The 21246-nt window shown below is 39.1% G+C and overlaps 2 protein-coding genes across 2 annotated transcripts; one reads left to right on the top strand and one right to left on the bottom strand.

Annotated features, from left to right (window-relative positions):
* Positions 1-434: 434 nt before the first annotated feature.
* On the bottom strand, positions 435-4021 carry hmgn6 (high mobility group nucleosome binding domain 6). The gene is made up of 6 exons (XM_077578894.1): positions 3871-4021; positions 2895-2921; positions 2722-2751; positions 1552-1602; positions 1358-1477; positions 435-1279 (listed from the first exon to the last, which is right to left on the bottom strand). The coding sequence occupies exons 1-6, from the start codon at positions 3883-3885 to the stop codon at positions 1232-1234; spliced, it is 291 nt and encodes a 96-aa protein (XP_077435020.1). The 5' UTR covers positions 3886-4021; the 3' UTR covers positions 435-1231.
* Positions 4022-4847: 826 nt separating this feature from the next.
* sh3bgrl (SH3 domain binding glutamate-rich protein like) lies at positions 4848-19288 on the top strand. The gene is made up of 4 exons (XM_077578970.1): positions 4848-5083; positions 17751-17936; positions 18172-18252; positions 18546-19288. Exons 1-4 carry the CDS (start codon positions 5039-5041, stop codon positions 18579-18581), a joined length of 348 nt encoding a protein of 115 aa, XP_077435096.1. The 5' UTR covers positions 4848-5038; the 3' UTR covers positions 18582-19288.
* Positions 19289-21246: the final 1958 nt, after the last annotated feature.

Here is a 21246-nt window from a genome sequence, read left to right on the forward strand (position 1 = left end):
TAAAAAAACAAATCCACTGAACCAAGAGAATTGGTTAGCTTAACAACACCATGCATCTTTCATGATTCTGCTTGCATGTAGGTCTCAATAGAGACTGAGCTAAATGTGGAGGAAGATTGTATAGAAATAATATAATAGTGCATCTGGGTCATGGTACTCACATAGGGACTCATGCAGAGTTGTATGTGAACATGTGAAGACTAAGGGGGAGATGCTGACTTTCAGATGACAGGAGCGTGCCAGAATGAACGACCTTGATCAGGCCAGACTCATTATTAATTAGGCATCATTATTTTTGTGATTCTGTTTATTTCGGTCTAGCTGTAAACACATCTTAATATTTTTATGTGTTACGTTAATGCATTTGACATTTTTCATTTACACGATTTGTATGTTATATATGCAATAAAAAAAATCAGTCTCCAGACACATGCTTCGAGGAAAATTCCCAGGACTTGTTTTTATTAAGAGAATTTCAGAACATAAGGGAGGGACCCGACACCTGCGTTTGTGAGTGATTTCCAAATTCAAATTATTTAAAAACACAACCGTTTAAAAAATAAGCTGACATGACAGCGTGGATCGCGGAGGAGCTGTTTTTTTCATCTTGCTCAAAACGCAGGGTCGTCTCGGACACAGGTCGGAGGCATCACTGTTCCAGGAATGTTTCGCATGTTCGTCTTCCTCTTTCTTATGGGCAATGCGCTTAATTACTTTGAAAAACACATTTTTAATGAGGAAAAAAAAATCATGTGACACAAGCAAAAGGGAACTCACTGCACATTAAGAGATCTAAAAGAAACAGCCACGACGACATGGCTGAACCGTTAATAAAACATGGATAGGAAGCTGAACTGCGGGAGAGGAGGGTCTAATCTGCAGAGGAGGTGGAGGGAGGAAAAGCACAGGAATACACAAGTCACGACAGAACCAATCCGGCAGGGGACACTTTCTACACCAAACAAGGCTTTAACAATCACGAAATGCCATTTAAAAAAGATTTTAGTGTGTTTGTCTTGCTTGCAGACACTTGATATGACCACTGCAAATCTGCAAGGTGCTCCATAATCAGCTTTGCATTTTGTGCTAAAAATCTGTACGGATACTTATAAAATCATTGATAAAAATATTCCTCTGTTAACAATACGCCTTGGAGGGAAACCATGTGAGAGACTTGAGAAGGGAGATTCAAGGGGAGGGGCTGTAGAGGAGGAACGCTAGGGCAGTGGTGCTACTCTGACTTGGCCTCCTCCTTGGCCTCCTCGGGTGCTTCCTCCACCTGAGGGACAAAACACAACAAGTAAGGTCAACGCCATCATTTCAGCTTTCCAAATCCACAGCCGAGGTATCCGCTCACCTCATTGGTCTTGGCCTCTCCATTCTCAGAGTGGTTTTCTTCATTGGCCTCTGCCTCGGCGTTCTCCTTTGTCTTCTTGGTCTTCTTGTCTTCCTTCTTGTCATTCACAGCCTTCTCTTTCTGAGAAAGGCAGCAAGATAAGCACTTAAGTGGATTCATATTCAAATGGTGGGTGGCGGTGTGCACTTTCCTACCTTCGCTGCCTTCTTAACCTTTGGTTCCACTTTAGATGTGGCCGGCTTCAGCTGACACGAACAGAAATAAAAATAACTCAAACAGGTGTTTTTTTGGTCATTTTCAAGATTTTTTTTTTTGCATGGGCACACTAGGTCCAAGGATACAATTTTTAAAAGCAATTGCTATCTCAGTTTCTCGTTCCTTTATTATACTGTAACAGTAAGAAGGATTTTAGAAATGTTTACAATATGCAAAACTAAGATGTTAGAGTATTGGGTTACTTTAAGGCAAGCTGCCAAATATGTCGTGCCCTTTTCTGTGCTGCTCTTATCAAATCATGCGATAGGGCTCCAAATTACTGTCCCACTGAGGTTTGTAAAATAAATAAGTCGATTAAAAAACAACAACATTGTTTTGCCTTTGATTACATTTTTAAAACTCACCAAAATCTAAAAGCAGCAAATTAAATAAATATCCATTATAAAGATACGCGAGTAGGGTCTAGTATCAAATTTCTACAACCACGGTTGGTTTTGCGATCTTAATTTTTGTCTGAGCTTTTGAATGTAATGTGAAAGTATTCTATTATAAACATCAGATAACTTTTTTTTTTTTTAAAGAAGCATAATTATCTAAAACAATGTTGGCTAATGCCACAACCCCTTTATGCTCAGGTTTCATATTATTCTGTAAAGAATATGAACCACTAACCTTTGTTGGAAACTTGTTTTAAACTTCTGAATGTAAAAGTGTATAATATTTGATAAAAATGCTTTTTTTTTAGCTTTAAGATGGCAGCCTGTGCTTCTACAAGGTATTGTGATTCAAATAAATTGTTGATTTTGTTAAAATGATTTAATTATAACTTTTTAAGCTTAATGTAAATTACCCTTAAAACTGCTGCGTTAAGAAATAAAGTTTTAACTCACATTGAACTGTTTGCAACCCATAATGGGTTGTTTTTAACCCAGCACTTTGAACGGTTTATATTTACCGTTTAGACTACAATGTTATTTATGAATGATTAATGTACACTCAAATGAATTAGAAAAATAAAAGTTTTGCCTGGAAAACTGCCTGTTTTCATCAAATTAGCTGTTTGCCTGTATTTGTTTAAGTGTCGTTTATCTCAAGTTAATTAGCCATATTATTTAATGAAAACATTATTTCTACTTTGGTTCTCTTACCTCTAATAACCGTGCTGATCTCCTCTTGGGCTGTAACAGAACACAGGTTATTTTAATCATGTTGCTTTGTAATCTTGGGACAGTGTGCAGATGACAAATATAAAATTACCTTTAAAGTGCATTATTTGTATACATTTGCATATAAAGTACAATTTAACATTTTAAACACTTACCTCCTCCTTGTCCTCTGTTTCTTGTCTCTGCAAAACAGAAAAACAACAGTTAAACACAGAAGCATGAAAATGACATTATTAAAAGCTTAATTTGTGATTATAAGCACAATAAAGTTCCACCATACGACTTGTGCACTTAATATGATTAACAACAGAGGTGTTGAAAAAACTTTTTCATATCATCCAAAAACATGAAAGTGTGACAAATAGAGCTGCTTTAAACCGTTTGGGGCTAGGAAATATGGCGGCAAAGCGTGGTGGGCGAGAGGGGCTACGAGAAGTTGAGCATGCGGGCCTCTGGGGACACATTTGGAGGGCCCCGGCCTCGCTTGTCCCTTTCACTCCCCCATGTCTGCCTCCCATTCAATGCATGCAGCTCAGATTTGAAAGCTGGCGCGGGAGTCTCAGAGAGGGGGGGGGGGGACCTCGCTTAGCCTCACAGGCGCCACCCGCAGGCACAGCGCCGCCACCGCAGCCATTTGGGACTACGAACAAAGAGAGAAAATATAAAATTGTATTCAAACGCGACGGCGAATGTCGGATTTTGCGGCCAAAACGCAAAGTAAAGTCACCGTAGTATTTTCTGGCGCTACTTTGGAGCGGTTTGGCGGGCAAACGACGATAAGCTAGCCGTTTGTTCTCGGCTGGCTCGCCGACGAAGGTGGACAAGAGCTGCAAAGCATGGCTGCTGCTGCTTGTGCTTTAACTGCATGGAGAGCCACCGACTTCGAGCTACATAACGGACCGCGGCGGCTTGCACCATTACAGACCGTATCAGCGCGGGAAAATGTTCATTCCAACACACAAAAAATCCACATTATTTTTAGAAAACTGGGAAAAATTACCAATTACATCCGAGTACTATACATTGCGTTATAATTAAGTAATGTCTCAGAGGAATGTCTCGCGCACGCTTGCATTGCATCCGCGTTCCCTGTAACCCTCTAAGTATTTTTACGTGTTTTAGATCACTCACCTTTCTCCTGGGCATGTTGATCTCTTGGATGTTTTAATGCAAACACAACTAAAAAAAACAGTTGTTCTCAGTGCATGTGAAGACGAGTGTCTCTCCTATGCTCGCCAGTGTAGTAAACACACAGAAACAGAGAGGCGAGTGGTTGAATGGGGGGAGGGGTGCGGCTAAGCGCTGGATTGACAGCTTGGCCAGCCAATCGCGTGTCGCCATTCAGGGCTGCGGAACACTTGGAATTTTGGAGCCGGTGATGGTTAGGGGCTCTGCACGAATGGCTTCCTCTTACAGGGGGAGATGGGAGGACGCCTGTGAGAATGAAAGGATTCGAGGACATGTTGGCCGAATACATGTGTAGTGATTGTTCAAGGGGAGGGAGGGATTCACGGGAAAGCCGCCGTGTTCGAGCCCCCCACCGGTGGAAACATGCAACGTAAAAGCCGCGCTTTCTTGTTGATTTTTCTAAATAAAACAAATCAAACCGACATCCACCGACAATGGGCGATTTTTGTCGTGAACTGTATTCGTGATTGAGTCCAATATGGCGCCCACTCTTCTCCTCGTGGACACATTTTTTTTGTTTCGGCTTTCCTAAATTCATTTGAGTGGAAAGGAGTGCGTCGTCTGCTCCAGACGCCTGCAGGGGGCCCACTGAGCACGTCTCTTGAACATGGCTGCCCTCGCTTCTCACTGCTGTCTAGTGCACAACCACACGCAGACAAAAAGACAAAAAAAACTCATTAGCGGCGTGTTCTATGCATGGCAACTCATTCATTCGCTTTTTTTTTTTAGTTTGACACATGTGCGTGTTGTAACGCAAAGAGAACAATGAGGTGAAGAAGGTTCAGCCAGACAGTCAAGCACAGTCTCGCCACCTTTTATTATTTGCCTTTCTGCAGTTACGTGTCTCTCTGCGACTCGAGCTGTGCACTTCTCACTGACTAGAATCTCTCGAGAGGGACTAAAAGGGGCGGGGAGGCCAGGAGAGGCGGAGGAGGAATGCAAAGCTCCATCCAGTGCAGTAGAGTAGGAGTGTTTGTGCAGGCAGTCTGTTTGTACCAGAGGATCAAACCTGAGAACTTTGTCGGTTTTCTCTCGCTCTCGCAACAATTCCTGCACACCAACCTGCCTCCAAAAGAGCCAGAGCAGCAAACGCTTGCATCCGGGATTGACCATGGTGATCAAAGTGTACATAGCGTCCTCCTCTGGGTCCACTTCGGTAAGGGATGAGACAATGTTACATCTTTGTTGTGATGTGTGGCTATTTGCAGCATCCCCTGCCCTCAAAAACCAATAGGAGGGCAGCTGAACTTTGCTTGAACTCGGAATATGTATCAGTATAGAAATGTCTGGCCCTGTTACATGACCTGTCATGTTTTGGATATTCTGTACACTTATTTAGCTGCGTTACAGGAGAGTTGTTAGAGTACAACGTACAACATGCTGCTGTCAACTGCTGGGGTTTTGGTTATTGTGTTTACTGACAAGTGATGTTGATGGCAGCTAAAACCAGGCTAGAAAACAGGAAATGCTAGCGGTTTACCAAACATTTGCTGCACATTCTCTGCTTGCTTGGAATGGTTTGGATTTGCTTAGGAACCGAGGGTGTTTAGTTTCAGGCATGCCAATTTCGCTGAGAGTGGAAAGGAATGATGGTGATGCAACTCTCCAGGGCCTTTATAAAAGTGCAGCTGCAGAAAGTTTAAGGCATTTTAGACATCTGGTTTAGGAGTGACACATTATTTTGTACATTAAAAATTAATCTTGGGTAGTACCTCTGATTAAAGTGAGCACACATCCACGGGTGCAATCACACGAGCTGTGTCTCACCCTGACTTTCACAAATGTTTATGTTTACACTATATGTTTATTATTGTAATGTAGAGAGTTGAACTGCGCTTCATCATATTGAGACATGTTGCCGATGTTTTTGTTTCCTAATTTAGTTACATGAAGTGCCATAACATAAGATAACATACCCCTCACAGTGATACAGGGCACTTTACTACCATCACAAACTACAAGTAGAGTCACAGTGTTGTTAAATTATTTCTACTTTTCTACAGTGTCATAAAACAGGACATTCCTGTAATATTAGCATTCAAAAAGGATCCAATTGGATGGCCTAATGTGGCCAATGAGTGTCATTCACTGTTGTAATCTTTTCAGTTGACTAAACTAACATGCCTTTGTTATGAGGTTTACATCACCTTAAGATTGTGTACTTACATTCAACACTCACAGTGACATAGAGTCCCTTTCTTTTCGGCCGGCAGTGCTTAAATGGCTTTATTACCCTTACAGTAAATGATTGGTGAAGACTGCGGTGGTCTAAAAGGACAGAGCCAGTCAACAATTCAGAGACACGCTTGCTATATCAGCCTTGATTCTGATCTGTTTTAGCAATCAGGAGCAACAGAGCCTGATGAATGTGCCATTACAAGCCTGGTCTGGTATATCAGCTCACATTACAGCTTAATTGACTTTCCCTAGGCATTTTCGACTGCTTGATGGGAAATTGTCCTTGTTTAGAGTACACGCGATATGAAAGTATTTGAATGGCTGACAGTTGTAGAAACAACTTCATTTGTCACCAAGTATTGCGACCAGTTTTGGGCTATTTGAAGGTTCTGAGTTGACCAAGCCATTTCAAAATAATATACTGCCCATGGGTTAATGCAATAAAAATGTCATTCCATGTGGCATAGTTGACATTTGCTAATAGAGATAGAAAGAACAGCTCAAATACAAGGACAACTCTTGTTCGTGTGTGAGTTACGGAGTTTTCAAATTATTTGTCTGCATAAATCGGATGGTTGTAGGGCATTTTCCAAGGCCACAAAGTATATTTTGTCTTCAGATTGTGTATTTTAGCTTATATCATTTAATGATAGCCTAATCAGTACTACCATACTTAGAACCACTTCATTAGACACATCTGTAGAGTCTAACAAGATTTAAATATAGTGCTGTAACAGTGTCTTTTGAAAGATCGCCGTGTCAGAGAAATATTGAGCCAACCGTACACTACATTTATTATTGCACTGGTAGTTAAGAACAGTACTGCACAATGAGATATACAGTATATGAATCTTACACTCTGCAAATAATCCCTAATAAAATCATATACATTTTACAAATATCTCATTAAATCCTATCTAATGAAGTTTATAGGTCCTGTGTGAAAGGTGTAATCAATCTAACTCTTGCACAGAGCAATGATCAGTCAGTCATGTGGTGTCCATAGATGTATTGTTTTGTTTACTTGCGTGTACCTATAAGTATTTACAATATAATATATCAAAACAAGACTGTGTGGTTTAGGTGACACAGTTCAGATGTTTTGTTTTCAAGTGCCACAATTTGGATATGGTCATGTAGGATAAAATTAAGATAAATGCATTTTCATCCGTGGCCGTGATTAGTCAAAAACAAATGTGCGCAATGCTTCATCGTCCAATCAGCTCAAAGTATTGTACATAATGTTCCGCCTTTCCCGAGCAAATCACCGTGGAGAAGTCCCAGATTGATATTGTGGAGAACTCCCTTGAGTGATTCACAATATCAATCTGGCTATTGCCAGGTTATGAAATTGCATGTTTTTATATTGGAATTCGACCTCTTCTAAAAAAAAAAAAAAATGTTTTAAATCTGATACGTTGCAGATACTTGCCAATTTGAGTCCAGCCTAAATGTACCTGGTCAATGCAATCTTGACGTCATCGAAAAACATACACACACAAGTATACACATCCATGTCTGCTGAAACAACACAAATGAAACGTAAAAAACAAACAAAAAACATCTATGTTAATTATTACATAAGCAAACTACACTAAATTTCCGCTATTTGTGAAAAGCAAAAAATAAAATAAAATAAACCGTGAGTAATGAAACGCTGCCCTGCTCCAAATGTTTAGAATTGACTATTTGTACATATTTTTCGGAGTTGCTCTTAAGTATAAGTTGCACCAGTCCAAAAATGAATCATGAAGAAGACAAAACATAAAAAGTCCCTTGATGGTCGTTTCTCATCCCAAAAGAATAATTCCATTCTTGGTGGTGGGGTGTGCCTCCAAATTGGAGCTTAAGTAGTTGGGTTTTCCACACCAACTCAGGCTGGTCAGTTCGAACCAAGCCTTGCTGCATGAACTAATGAAGCCTTTCAGATAAGAGGTGCAATGTCTTCTAAGACAACTGGATCAGTCAATGCCCTGTGAAAGAAATGGCCCGAATGAATGAGAAAATCCACAAACATGCAAACCAAATAAAAGTACAGCTTCATAAAGACTGCAAAGGTTGGTCAGAGACAGAAGATGGGCCAGATGTGGCCCGCAGACCATACTTTGTCTCTGTCAGGTTGCTGGTGTGTTTTGGATCATTGTCCTGCTGCAGAACCCAAGTGCCCTTCAGATTGAAGTCAAAATGATTTTTCCTCCGGATGTTCTGGTAAAAAGAAAGATACATTGTTCCGTCACTCACAGTAAACCATCCAGGTTCTGTAGAAGCAAAACAGCTCCAGACCATCACACTTCCCCCACAATGTTTGATTGCTGGTATGATGTTCTTTTTTTCTGGAACTCTGTGTTACATTTATGTCAGATGTAACGAGACACAGCTTTCAAAAATGAATATTTTCAAAAGTAAGATGAGCCTTGTGGTTTATATGTTTTTTTGTTTTGTTTCATGGCACTGCACTGCCCGTGTCAGAAGTAATGCACCTACATAGACTTTTAACCCACCTTTGGTGACTATTGTAGTTTTCATCAAATAAGCTAACAAACATGATCACAGGCTTGTGTAGTTTGACTGTTACCTTTATGTATGTATTGGGGAACAACTTATATTACCCCTGAACCCAGATAAAAGGTGGCCTCTCTGTACAGTGACATCATTTTTCTACCACAGTATGTTTGTGGCTCAAAAGACTTGTTGGAGAAGATGAGGTCATCCTAGTCCTTATAATTAGTTTTTTTATTATATACTGTATCATAAACACTCATAACACATGCCATTGTTTGATAGAGATTTTAAGTAATTTCCTGCTACATATCTTTACTGCCTAGTCCCTAGTACAATCCACTGTAGCCACACATGTTTTCCTTATTGCCAGCGAGATAAGGTTGTAACGGTGAATGCGATAACATATTTAGTACATATCTGCATTATTTGTGTGTCTTACTTCCCAGATTTTGTAGGTCAGACAATGTGCAATAGGTCAGTTGTAGGCTTCTGAGGGAGCCTAGCCAAAGCTGTTCTTTTGTAAGTGTGTTGCAATGCTGACGGAGCTCAGGCTTGGGTGGAGGCTACTGTTGCTGTCAAACCTCCAGCAAGCCTCTGTTTTCAGCACAAATCACATTTCCTTTAATCAAGGCCAAACTATTTTCACTGTAATACTCACATACATATATATCCAGTGGCTTGACTTGGGGGTTTCCTGCCTTCTGAAAACAAACATCTGTGTCTGTTTGTTTCATAAGTATTTGCATTTTTTGTGCGAAGAATTTTTAGATTTCTGTTTAGTATTTGAACTAAATGTAAGTTGACACTCATTGTGGGCTATTGACGCTTGTACTGGATACAGTTAATGTAATCAATCCCTGCTCTTGTCTGCCTGCAGTTAATGACTGGCCTTTTTTTAGGGATTGATCGGACCTGAATCTAATTTCACTTCCTTGACAACACAGCACTCAAATGCTGGTGATGATAACAATGATTATGATGATGTCATTTGTAACCCAAAGAGGATTCTTCTCACAAGGCTATACTGTATGCCAAAAATAAGACCTGGAGAGCTATGCAAAATCTTATTATTGTCTTACATTGTAGTTAGGTATAAGCTGTTTTGAGGTTTAAAAAAACAACAACATAAACAACTGACCTTATTGTTCAGTTCTATCCTATTCTACTCTTTTCCCTATGCTTAGTATTTATGCTAAATGAGAAATTTTATGAACAAGAGGAGTTCACAGGCAGCCTAGGGATTCTCATTCTCCCTCACAGTTCTGAATATACTAAAGTCCATATTCCAAAAAGACGCATGTTAGTTTAATTAAAGACTATAAGTTTGACTAAACAGTACATATTAGTGTTGCGCTAAATACCGAATTGAAGTTGAGTACTGTGAAAGGACCTTAACTGTGCATATAAAGTCCAAAGTGTTTTCTGTGATTATTTTCAGGGGTGCACATAAGTGTTGCACAGGTGTGCATGTATACTAAAAATTGTCATGTGCGCACCAGATTGGATGGCCTCAGTGTGCATTTGCATTTCAAGCATATCTCAGTTCAGTCAGTCAGCATGACTGTCGGCAGGCCAGCCTACAGCTGTGTCCAAATTTGCAAGATGGGTCTTTCAAAGGCCCCTCCTCATGCAGCCTCCATGGAAAGCATAAACCGTGGCGAATTTGGTTAGGCGCAAATAATTGTCCTGCAATGAGAGGCCGCTTCGAGCACAGTCGTCCGATGGAAACACATAAAACTAGTAAAAGTTCCGTCATCCTCCCCCTTTTTGGAAATGTTGAAGTAATTATGAAATAGTATATTATTGGAAGTAAAATTTCTTCAAGGTTTTTAGAGCTTCGCTATACAAAAATAATTAATTGTCAAAGCAGAATGCTCCACTGGAAACAGGGAAGACATGCACAGAAGAAGAGCGGCGTAGAAGATCGGAGCAATGTAGGCTATAAAAATGTGCTCCAAAGTAGTGTTAATTTTATCAGCCATATTTAAATTTAGTCTCATCTTAAGTCCAGTTTCAATCACGCTTTTTAGTTTTTAAGATAGTTAGACAATCTTATCCCATTTTTATTTAGTAAATTTTTAGTCGACTATAAATCTAGCATTTTAGGTCTTCATTTTAGTCCGAGAAAACATAGTTGTATTTACCTAGTCAACAAAAACTGTCAACATTTTAGTCTAGTTTTAGTCAAGACAATCATTTCACCCCTGTATATTTTTTGTCAGCAGATAATGTTGAACATTTCAGATCTAAAACTATTTCACATAAAATTTTCTCTCATCTTTTTGATGAAAAACAACTTGACACTCAATTTCAGTAGATCAAGTGGCTACGATGGTTTCATCCTATGAGCTAGTAAATTAGCCAGCATTAGTTAGCAGTCGGATTAACATTATTGTTGGAACGTTATAGTTGTTGGATTATTGTTACATTATAACTATAATTTACTTTTGTTTTTTTAAACCGTTCACTGTGAATCCACCTCCTGTCTGTCCCATTTTGCATGTTGCACTGGCTAACTGCAGATTTGAAAAGGGGTGTGTAGTGACAGATTAGCAGAGACAAGATTTTACAAAATCATAACATTTTCATCTTGTTTTTGTCCATGAACTAAAATGTCCATAGATTTTAGTCAAATTTTTCTTAAGTACATTTTTGTCTCGTCTTCATTAGTCGCCGAAATTATATACTGATTTAGTCCCAGTTATTAATGAGCGTTTTAGTCTAGTCTAGTCTAGTTTTAGTCCGGTGAAAAATGTGTGTTGACAAAAGTATTATTTTTTTTAGTTTTTGTTGACGAAATTAGCACTACTTCGAAGCAGCCTTTGCTCAGGGCCCATCTCTATGGGAATGAAGGCCAGATTTGAAGGCTGTGTGAATTTAGACAGCGGCACGCGATTGTGGCAGTTACTGTACATCATGTGGCCTTCAAATTTGGCTTTTGGAGGACACAGCCCATGAATCTGGACACACGGCAATAGTATACCAATCACAGCTCAGCCTTATAAAACAGATGATCGGTCACCGTGATTGGTTGCTACCTGAGGCCTGAGCAACTGGGATGTCAATTAAATTGACAGCAAGTTGTAAAATGGCCGCCCCCTGAGATGGATTTTCCTTAATTCAAATACAAATAATAATCAGAATACCGTGTTTAGACAATTGGGGCTTCAATTTTTGTGGGTTGACTTCTCCATGAATAACATATTAAAGATGCAGCAGGTGGTAATCAGTGGTACTTTAACCTTTTTATTACTCATTGTTGTTATTGATTTGCTTATGATGCTAAACATGAATGTAGAATTGTTGTTCATTAAATCCAGGCACTTTTCCTTAAAAATGTAGAAGGCTTTATACAAAAATGTGTTTGGCATGAGCGGAATGACCTGCATCAGCAGTCTTCATTCTCTGGGTATTAGAAACACATGATCCATTTCTAGACAAACAATACAATGTGGGTGCTACTTTTCCATGGGCCCATTCTCAGTGCTATTTGCTGAGCTATCTAGCTATATTGTGCAAGGCAACATAGTTTATGGAAATGAATTATTTAAAGCAGCAGACCACACACTGATTCAGGACTCTCACTTTAACATTCTTAGCATTATATACTCCCGTCTAAAAGTATTGGAACACTAAGGCCAGTTTTTTTTTTCTGGCCCCTGAAAACATTTGGGTACGTCAGCAAGAGGAATATGACCCAAGAGATCAACATTTCCGTTTTTTTTTCTCCATCTGGAACTGATACACACAGCTTAAACCACTGTTTCTCAGCCCTGGCCCTCGAGTACCCCTATCCAGCCTCTCCCCAGCCAACACAGCTGAGGATCGTTATCAGGCTTCATGCAGAGCTTGCTGATTAGCTGATCGTTTGAAACACCTGTGTTGCTTGTGGGAGACATGGAAAACAGGCTGGATAGGGGTACTTGAGGACCGCGGTTGAGAACCACTGGCTTAAACGATACAAAACTACGCAACACCACATTTTTAGGTTAGCAAAAATATTGGACTTATAGACTTAATGAATTCAAATGAATATGACAACAAGTTGCAGATTAGTACCTCTTGTGGTAGGCAGGTCCGGTAGATGCAAAAGAAGTCACTCACTTAAATGTGCAAAAATGTTGCAGTGGTTTGAATAATAAAAAAAAAGATTACGTGGTTAATCATGTTATTTTGTTGGTCATGTTGCATGTGTGGGATGTAAAATTGAGATAATGGGCTCAAATTTTGTGCCCAGTACAAGTCTAGTGCGGCGAGATGTCGAGCCCTACACGGAGGCAGGCTAGACAAAGTTTTGGTATTTTTGCAGGTGTATGCAGATTGCTGCAGTTAAAAGTGTGTGTTTTGTGCCGTTGGGCGTGAAGACACATGACTTGATTCGCCGCTGGCTCCTTTCATTCCCTTTAAAACCAGCTCACAAGAGACACAGCCCTTAACATGGCGGAAGTAGAAACTGTTGAGACAAAGTAGATTTTTATTTGTAGCGAACTGCAAGCAGACCTCCTTGGACGGATGATATAAAGTTGGCCAGGAGATTAAAGATCCGTGAATTGGGCACTTGGAGACTTCAAGCCCAACCTTTCATGTCCATTTGTGACCTCCTCACACTTCCCGTAGCTGTGCCGCGGCCATGATGGTGATTTTACACTCTAAAAACAGTTGGGTCTAAAGTAACCCAATTATGGACCAAAAATGGACCGATCCACTTTATGGGTCAATTTGACCCAACTTTCTGGGTTGTTTTGTACAAAATTGCCCTTTTTTTTTTTTACCCAAGTAAAGGATCTAAACAATATTTATGAGTTGTTTTACACTAAAAGACCAATGTCTTGACTCAAAGTTGGGTCAAAATGACCCAAGTAGAGGATCGGTCCATTTTTGACCCATAGTCGGGTTATTTTTACCCATCTGTTTTTAGAGTGTAAAAAATGCATAAAAATGATATTTTGTAATAATAATTGAATTGATTTATGATTTAAATACAGTAACTCCACCACACATGTCTGATGAGCAAATAATCTGTCTGCCTGTGCCCTGATCAAACTGTTATACTACCTGCGCCACTAGGTAGACATTGTCTCAGCAGCCGGCAGGCATAACGTTTAGTTGACTTTCAGCCACCAAATTGTTAAGTGCGCTAGGCAAATGTTAAAGGAAAGCACGATGCTATCTCCCCCATTATCACTCATACAATCCTGTAGTCCTTTGCCATGATACTGGTTAGCATTGCACCATGTGTGTGAGGCTGAGTGAGAGTGTGTGTGTGTGCGCGTGTGTATGTGTCAACTTGCTGCAGGCCTTATTTGGCTCTTGTTTGACTGGTTACCTCCTCTCAAGACCCAGAGGAGCGTTTGTTTCCGTCTGGCCTTGTAGGGCTATCCGCACTCTTACATGCACCCATCAAGGCCCTATTGGACCTATTGGACTCAAACACACATCCATGCAAGAGGCAGGGCTAAAATACACTCTCCAATTCAACAGAATGGCTGAAGGACCTGCACCTTCTTTCCTTTTCAGCTTGTCCCATTTTGGGTCACCACAGCATGTCATCCTTTTCCATTGAAGTCTATCTTCTGCACACTCCTCTCTAACTCCAAGGGCCTGCTTATTCTCTTAAAAAAATTCTTGCATCTAATATAATAAAAATATTCATACAAATCAGTGGTATAGGTTTTGTTAAATCAGGTGTGTAATATTCTTTTGTATGCTTCTAGAGACACACCCATTTTATGTTAAATCATAAGAAACTGATTTAAGATGTATATAGCTAATTTAATTTCCTTTAAATGTTAAATGCATGCAAAATTAGGGATGTTCGATACCACTTTTTTTTTTTAAACGATACCGATACTCAAATCTTCAGTACCCAGCGATACTGATACCAAGTGCCAATACCATTAGTACTTATGATACATAAAATTTCCCCAAAAAACAATGACAGATAATAATAATCAAAAAAAAAAGACATCCCAACTATAGCAAATTTTCTTAAAATTGCATGAAATTCATGGCAATTTTATTTTTTTCAATTTGCTCATAAAAGTAATTTTGCATAGAGCACACAATAAAATACATTAAAAAAAAAAAGATAAATAAAATGAAACAAATAATCCAGTGGCCAGGAAAAAAAGTCCCAATCAAAATATGTGGTTGTACAACTTCCGTTTAAGGAATACAGTGAAGTGCAAAGAATTTAATTCAATACAAAGTGCTTCAAGTAATTTAGTAATATCTACCATGTGAAGAATTCCTCAAGCTGTTTAGTGTGTGATGTTTAATTATATCTTATTTTGAAATCCATGCTTTTAATTTAGAAGGCTGCTCTGTATTTCCGTTTCTTGTTTCACGTTCTCCGTTCGTCATTCATCTCATATCAGTCAATGACGATATACTATATAATATTCAAAGATCTGTCTGCACTTCAGAGCTAATTAAATTGTTGCGTACAACTGAAGACGTATGTGCTCTCTTAACGGCGTCCCCTGTGGCGGTCAATAAATGCAAAATAACCAATTCAGCCTTTAGTTCTTGCCCGAAAAACGGCCACAAGAGCGGGGGGCGATACCAGTATTGATATCCGTCACGAGTAGTGTTGTTCCAGTACCGAGTAGTGTTGTTCCAGTACCGATATTGCATTAAAACAGCGGTACTACTATTAACTATTAATTAGTAACATGCCGATACCATTATTTCCGACGCTGATATAGGACTTTGGATGCAGCATCTTGTGTCTTTGTGCACAACATTCACTAAAGTGTGACGTGTTCGCTGCAAGCCGAGCCAAGAAATCTTATTGGCTCTTGAATGCTGTGAACCAATGGCAGGGCAGCTTTTTCATGTTGAAAAAAACAACAACAAAAAAAAATAGGTATTGGCATCGGCCGATACTGCAAAACTGGGTATTGGAATCGATATTGGGGGCCAAAAAACAGAACAACACTAGTCACGAGTACCGATACCGTGAAATGTGGCATCGGCCCGATATCGATACCTGGTATTGGTACTCGCCCATCCCTATGCAAAATTTATTGCTACTGAGACTTTCTTGATTTTTCAGTGCATTTAAATATGCAGGCAGATAAAATCAAAACTAGAATGTCACTCAGTGTAGCACACTGAGTGACATTCGAGATCAGGTGTGGTCATACACAGCCCTCAAGGGCCGGAGGCTTGCTGGTTTTGGATGTTTCCCTTCTCCAACACAGCTAATAGATGATCAGCTCATCAGCAAGCCCTGCATAAGCCTGATAACGATCTTGTTGTTTGGAATCAGCTTGTGTTGGAAGGGAAACCTCCAAAACCTGCAGGACTGCGGCCCTCGAGGCCTGAGTTTGCCCACCCCTGTTCTATATCTATTTCTATATCTAGATCTATTTTCTAGCAAGCTCCCCCCTGGTGTGAGTCTGAACGCTATGGACATTTTTAATGAAGGCATGTGAATGTTAAAAAAATTAATTACTTTTTCTACGCCAGGGGTGTCCAAACATTTTTCTTTGAGGGCCACAAACCGAAAAATCTGCGGATGCCAAGGCCACGTTGAAATTTTTTACTTAAATTTATCAAGCACATCAAACATCAGTCGATCAAGCAATTGCGTATTGTTCAGATATTAGAATGTTTTTTGAAAAACTGATACCTTAACAGCTTTCGAAAAGTAAAATAGTTAATAGGAGGAACCAATTCTTGCTTGTAAAAATGTTCTTTCTTTAGCAGTGTTATGAAAAGATATGTTACCTGTTTAAATGTAAATAGTTAATTTGCATATTTGCGTATTTTTAAAAATGCAAAAACATTTATTAGTTGCAGATGTCATTTTTAGTATATGCTGCGGGTCGCTTAAAAAGGGGTGGCAGGCCACAGTTGGGCCGCGGGCCATAGTTTGGACACCACTGTTCTACGCCAATATCAGGATCATTACTAATATATAGTGGGATATTCCCTGACCTTTTTTTCCCCCTTAAGTGTAACCTAGAAGTGAGTAATTTACAGTTTCATCATTCCGCTGATAAAAAAACAAAAACACGATAATTTAAGAGAGAGAATAGATTTTTATTTTATTTATTCAAATATTGAGCTCTCAAGTACAACGGCGTATTAGGGCCACGTACAAATATATATTTTTAAGAGGGCGGGGGCAATATTCCGAGAAAAAAAACTTGCAAATTTGCCACTTTAGAAAGTGGCAAAATTGAGAGAAAAAAACTCAGAAACTTACAAGAAATACACGTAGCATAGCTATAATCTAATCATGTGAGGATTTGTTGGTGGTTAATGGAAGGCTGTTTATAAAATGAAATGGCAGGATTGAGACAGATTCATTCTTAAATGAAAACTTTACGCGTCATTCACCGCAGATAGAGCGACAACATACTTCCTGATCCCCTATCAGTTGACTAACACTAACCAATCAGATGCTAGCATATTTAAGGTAAATGCTAGTGAATGAGCAGCAGATTCGACACATCAACTTAGATACTTGTACAAAAAAAATACCCAAATGTATGAATGTGTAAATAATAATTCTGGAAACATAAATGTACAAGTAAATATACATTTTAACAAATTAACTTGCTTAATCGTCCGGGTGTAGACCTTCGCAAAGTGAGGCGTCTTTGTCACTGGCCAGTGGCCATACACAACGCTTAAAAAAAAAAACGAATGCTCAACATGATATGGTTAATCTACGCTAAAGCAATTACTATCTCCTTATTTGGCAACCCGACCGAAAAGTATAGGCACAAACAGTCGAGTAGTACGCTACGTGTAGTTCTTGTAACTTTCTGAGTTTTTCTCTCTCACAAATTTGCCACTTTATAAAGTGGCAAATTTTAGAGTTTTTTTCTCTGAATATTGCCCCTGCCCTCAAAACATTTTTTTTTTTACGTAGCCCTAATGCGTCGTCGTACTCAAGTACTAATGACACAAATATTTTAAATATGTTAGCGTTCCTTACCACACAGTGAACGCTTTTCATGTGTGTTTTGTGTATCCCAGCAAAGAGGAAGTGTGGATCTTTTTTTGTTTTGTTTAGTTTTTTTGCAGATCCATGACGGTTGTGTGAAACCAAGCTGTGTTTCCTCAAATGGCTCCTCGCAGTTGACACATGACTAACTGACAACTTCCTCTTCACCACCCACCTACAGATTAAAAAGCAGCAGCAGGATGTGATGGGCTTCCTGGCAGCCAATAAGATCGGGTTTGAGGAGTGTGACATCGCAGCCAACGAGGCCAACCGGAAGTGGATGCGAGAAAACGTTCCCGAGGAGTCACGGCCGGCCACAGGGCACCCTCTTCCGCCACAGATATTTAATGATAGCAAATATTGTGGGGTGAGATAGAAGCAAATGATTCGAATTATTAGCATGATGGGAACTAGTACACTGTGGTACACGTCTGTTTGTCTGTCTATCTAATGTATTAACAGCATTCTCTTTTATATATGCATTTATTTTCTATATATTTTACTTTTTTACTTTAAATTATCATTCCTTGGAGGAGAGTTAGTTTTTTGGGGGGAGCATACGTCTCTAAAGTTGTCTTTCCTTCTCTTTCCTGGCTTCTCAGAACTACGAGGCTTTCTTCGATGCCAGAGAGGACAACGCTGTGTATGCATTCCTCGGTCTGACTGCTCCCCCGGGCTCAAAGGTAAAATTTTAGCAACCCATCATAACTGCCTTGTTTTCTTACAGCCCACAATAATTTAATTCCACATTTTTCTGTCATGCCACACAAACATGGCTCATGTGCTTCTCTCTGCTGCACAATGGCGCCTCCCTTCTGTCTTAATAGCCAATGACGGAAGGTCTGTTTTACCATAGAAACATAGAAGAGGTTTCCTCTTTTGTGTAGCAGGAGATATTTAATACATAACCAATTTTAATATCACACTCTATCTAACACCATGTCCTTCCTTACTTTCCATTTGTGTTACTTTGCAGGAGGCTGAGGCTCAGCTGAAGAAAGCACAACAGTAGCATTCACCTTTTCTGTTTGAGGACCAGACTGAGACTGAGAAGAATACGTTTAAAAATATATGTGAAAAATGTTACTCTTCATTTTTCAAGTTTTTACAGTTCTGTCATTAACTGTGCCTTGTCAGTTATTGTGAAATGAAGTACAACAAAAGAAAACCATATTCCGCTAAACAAGACTCTGCAAGTGCTTCCTCAACCTACCTTAACCTCAGCCTGCTAGCCTATTAGTCCAATCTCAAGTCAGTCATCCATTTAGCATCATTAAAAGATGTGCAATGTAGCCTCAAGACATCCTTGTGCTCAATATAATGTGCATGCCAGACTCATTGTGACGTTGATTTTTAAAAGGTCTTAAATCTTCTTGAATTACAGAAACATTTCCATTTTGTGCTCCTGTCTGTTCTGTTATTGCCAAAAGTGCAGCACCTTGTTCAGGAGCAATTCAGTCCCATTTTTTATGTGTATGTATCCTTCCTTCAAACTGTCTTAAAGCTGTTTTAACAGCAACCTTTTCTACAAGTAAATATATGTTTAACGATGAGACTTCAGACAGCAACTGATGTGACATTTTGATGTGCTGTTTGATTTTTTTGTGATTTTTTTTATTTTTATGAGTAGAACAGATATTATGTAAACCTCCTGTTTTATATTGTGTTGCAGAATGTTAGTTAACTTCCCGAAACAAAAATAAAATGCTGAACTAAAAATGTGTCTTCCTAGTCAGTTTGATAAAGGACAAGACACTTATTCATTATTGAGTTTAACACCTAGGCTTCATTTTCACATGGATGCTTACAACTGGAATGGTTCAGCAGTCAAACAATTTAAGTTCAAATTAAAAAAAGCTTACCATACTTGGCGTACTGCAACGAGGGACTCTCATAAGGTAATACGGATATTTAACTTCTTTTGTATTTGCATTCGAACTCTACCTTTCTCACAGCACTTTCTCTGGAATCACCAGATCACACCAAACTCATGAAATGACGTCCTGGTGGACTTGCTTTATGCACTACGCCGCAGTCATGCTGGAACAGAAAAGTCTTTACACAAAATCGGAAGCATAGAATTTTCCAAAATATCTCACAAAAATGAAAATAGACTATTAAAATGAAGAATAATGAATGTATTTTGATGTACAACAGAATGCCTATGTCTCAGGGGTGTCAAACTTAAGGCCCGAGGGCTAGAAGCAGCCCGTCACAATGTCCTATCCGGCTATTAGGGCTAAAACACATTACCGTATCTGTAATTTTTAAATTTAAGTAACTGTTGTTGCTGATTTCATCCACCGGAGGACAAACTGACAACCATTTCAATGACACAGCAAAATTGGCTTCTGCTCAAAATTTGGCACCTGATAATGATTCAGATTCAGACAACTTTATTTGTCTCACAAGCAGTGTTGTATCTGAACGAGTTCAATGAACGTTCATGAGCTCGTTCATATTTTGGGCAAACGTGAACTGAGCGTAGTGCATTTTTGCTTTGTGAACGTTTCTGTGAACTAGCTCATTCTGGGACAAATGAACGGCTTTGAACGCAGTTAATTTTTTATCCAGGTTGCCAGGTTTTCTCTTCTTAAGAAAACCAGAGATAAAGACAATGTAAATGTGCTTTAATTTGGCGTGAAATGCCACTATCTGGCAACCCCAGCGGCGACAAGCATCGCAAGGCACATACATCATCAAAATGCGACGCATGCTTGCCCGATGTAATTCACAGCCGAGCTGTGTGTTGTTTGTGTAGCAAACGCGGAGTGCACGTGTTTCTGCCGTCCCTAAGTGTAAACATGCAACAAAAAGAAATACACACATTGTATACTGAAATACAAAACATGCTTTGTTTATAGTATCTAATGCTAAAGTCAATGGAGGATACCATTCAAATGCTAACAGGAAATGAGCATCAACTTCGGGAGTGATACTCTTTTCAATTAACAGATATTCACAAACACTTTGGACAAAGGTAAGATAAGACTACTCAAAGGCTGAGTGAACTCCGGCAAGTAATTAAATTTATGTTTTGTATTTATTATAAATGTTTTAAGGTTCTTAAAACCCCTCACCACACAGTATATATTCATTTTTCTCATCGAGGCATTTACATTTTCTCACATTTCTCTCTTGTTTAAACATTTTCGATGTTCAAACCTACATAGATTGCATTAAATAGGTAAACTACTGTAAAAAAAAAAAAATGCATGCGAAATGGCACAAAAAAAAAAGATATTTAGATTTCTAAAGATTTATTTAAAGTACTGTATAAGTAAAAAAAAAATAAAAATAGAAAGAATAACTATGAACTCATTCATTTGTAAACCGATGAACTTAGTTAAAAAAAAATGTAAATATGAACTGAACTAGTTAATTTTAAGCTTCCCAGTTTGCATTCATAGTTAGTCCAGGAATTAATGAATGGATAGTATAATATAATGTAGGTAATATATACTGTATAGTAATATCAAGAAACACAATGAACACAGAGAGACTAATCTCACAAGCTAGATTGATAATTGTGATTTATTCACATTATCAATCTGGAACTTTACTCGGCAGACCTGTTCGGGAAAGGAGGAACTTGCTGACTGGACAATACGGCATCCTTGCACCTTTGTTTTGACCAATCAAGGCAACGGATGAAAATGCCGTCTTCCGTCTCGTTT

This window comes from Vanacampus margaritifer, chromosome 10 (genome assembly GCF_051991255.1).
Source record: "Vanacampus margaritifer isolate UIUO_Vmar chromosome 10, RoL_Vmar_1.0, whole genome shotgun sequence".
Lineage (NCBI taxonomy): Eukaryota > Metazoa > Chordata > Actinopteri > Syngnathiformes > Syngnathidae > Vanacampus > Vanacampus margaritifer.

What these genes read in the sequence shown, in the direction of transcription:
- hmgn6 (XM_077578894.1), bottom strand. An exon ending in AAACAGAGGACAAGGAGGAG is followed by an intron (nt 2,752 to 2,894) that starts GTAAGTGTTTAA and finishes GTTCTGTTACAG; the next exon opens with CCCAAGAGGAGATCAGCACG. An exon ending in GAGAGGCCAAGACCAATGAG is followed by an intron (nt 1,280 to 1,357) that starts GTGAGCGGATAC and finishes TTTGTCCCTCAG; the next exon opens with GTGGAGGAAGCACCCGAGGA.
- sh3bgrl (XM_077578970.1), top strand. Translation starts at nt 5,039, where the DNA reads ATGGTGATCAAAGTGTACATAGCGTCCTCCTCTGGGTCCACTTCG. An exon ending in ATGATAGCAAATATTGTGGG is followed by an intron (nt 17,937 to 18,171) that starts GTGAGATAGAAG and finishes CTGGCTTCTCAG; the next exon opens with AACTACGAGGCTTTCTTCGA. An exon ending in CTGCTCCCCCGGGCTCAAAG is followed by an intron (nt 18,253 to 18,545) that starts GTAAAATTTTAG and finishes GTTACTTTGCAG; the next exon opens with GAGGCTGAGGCTCAGCTGAA.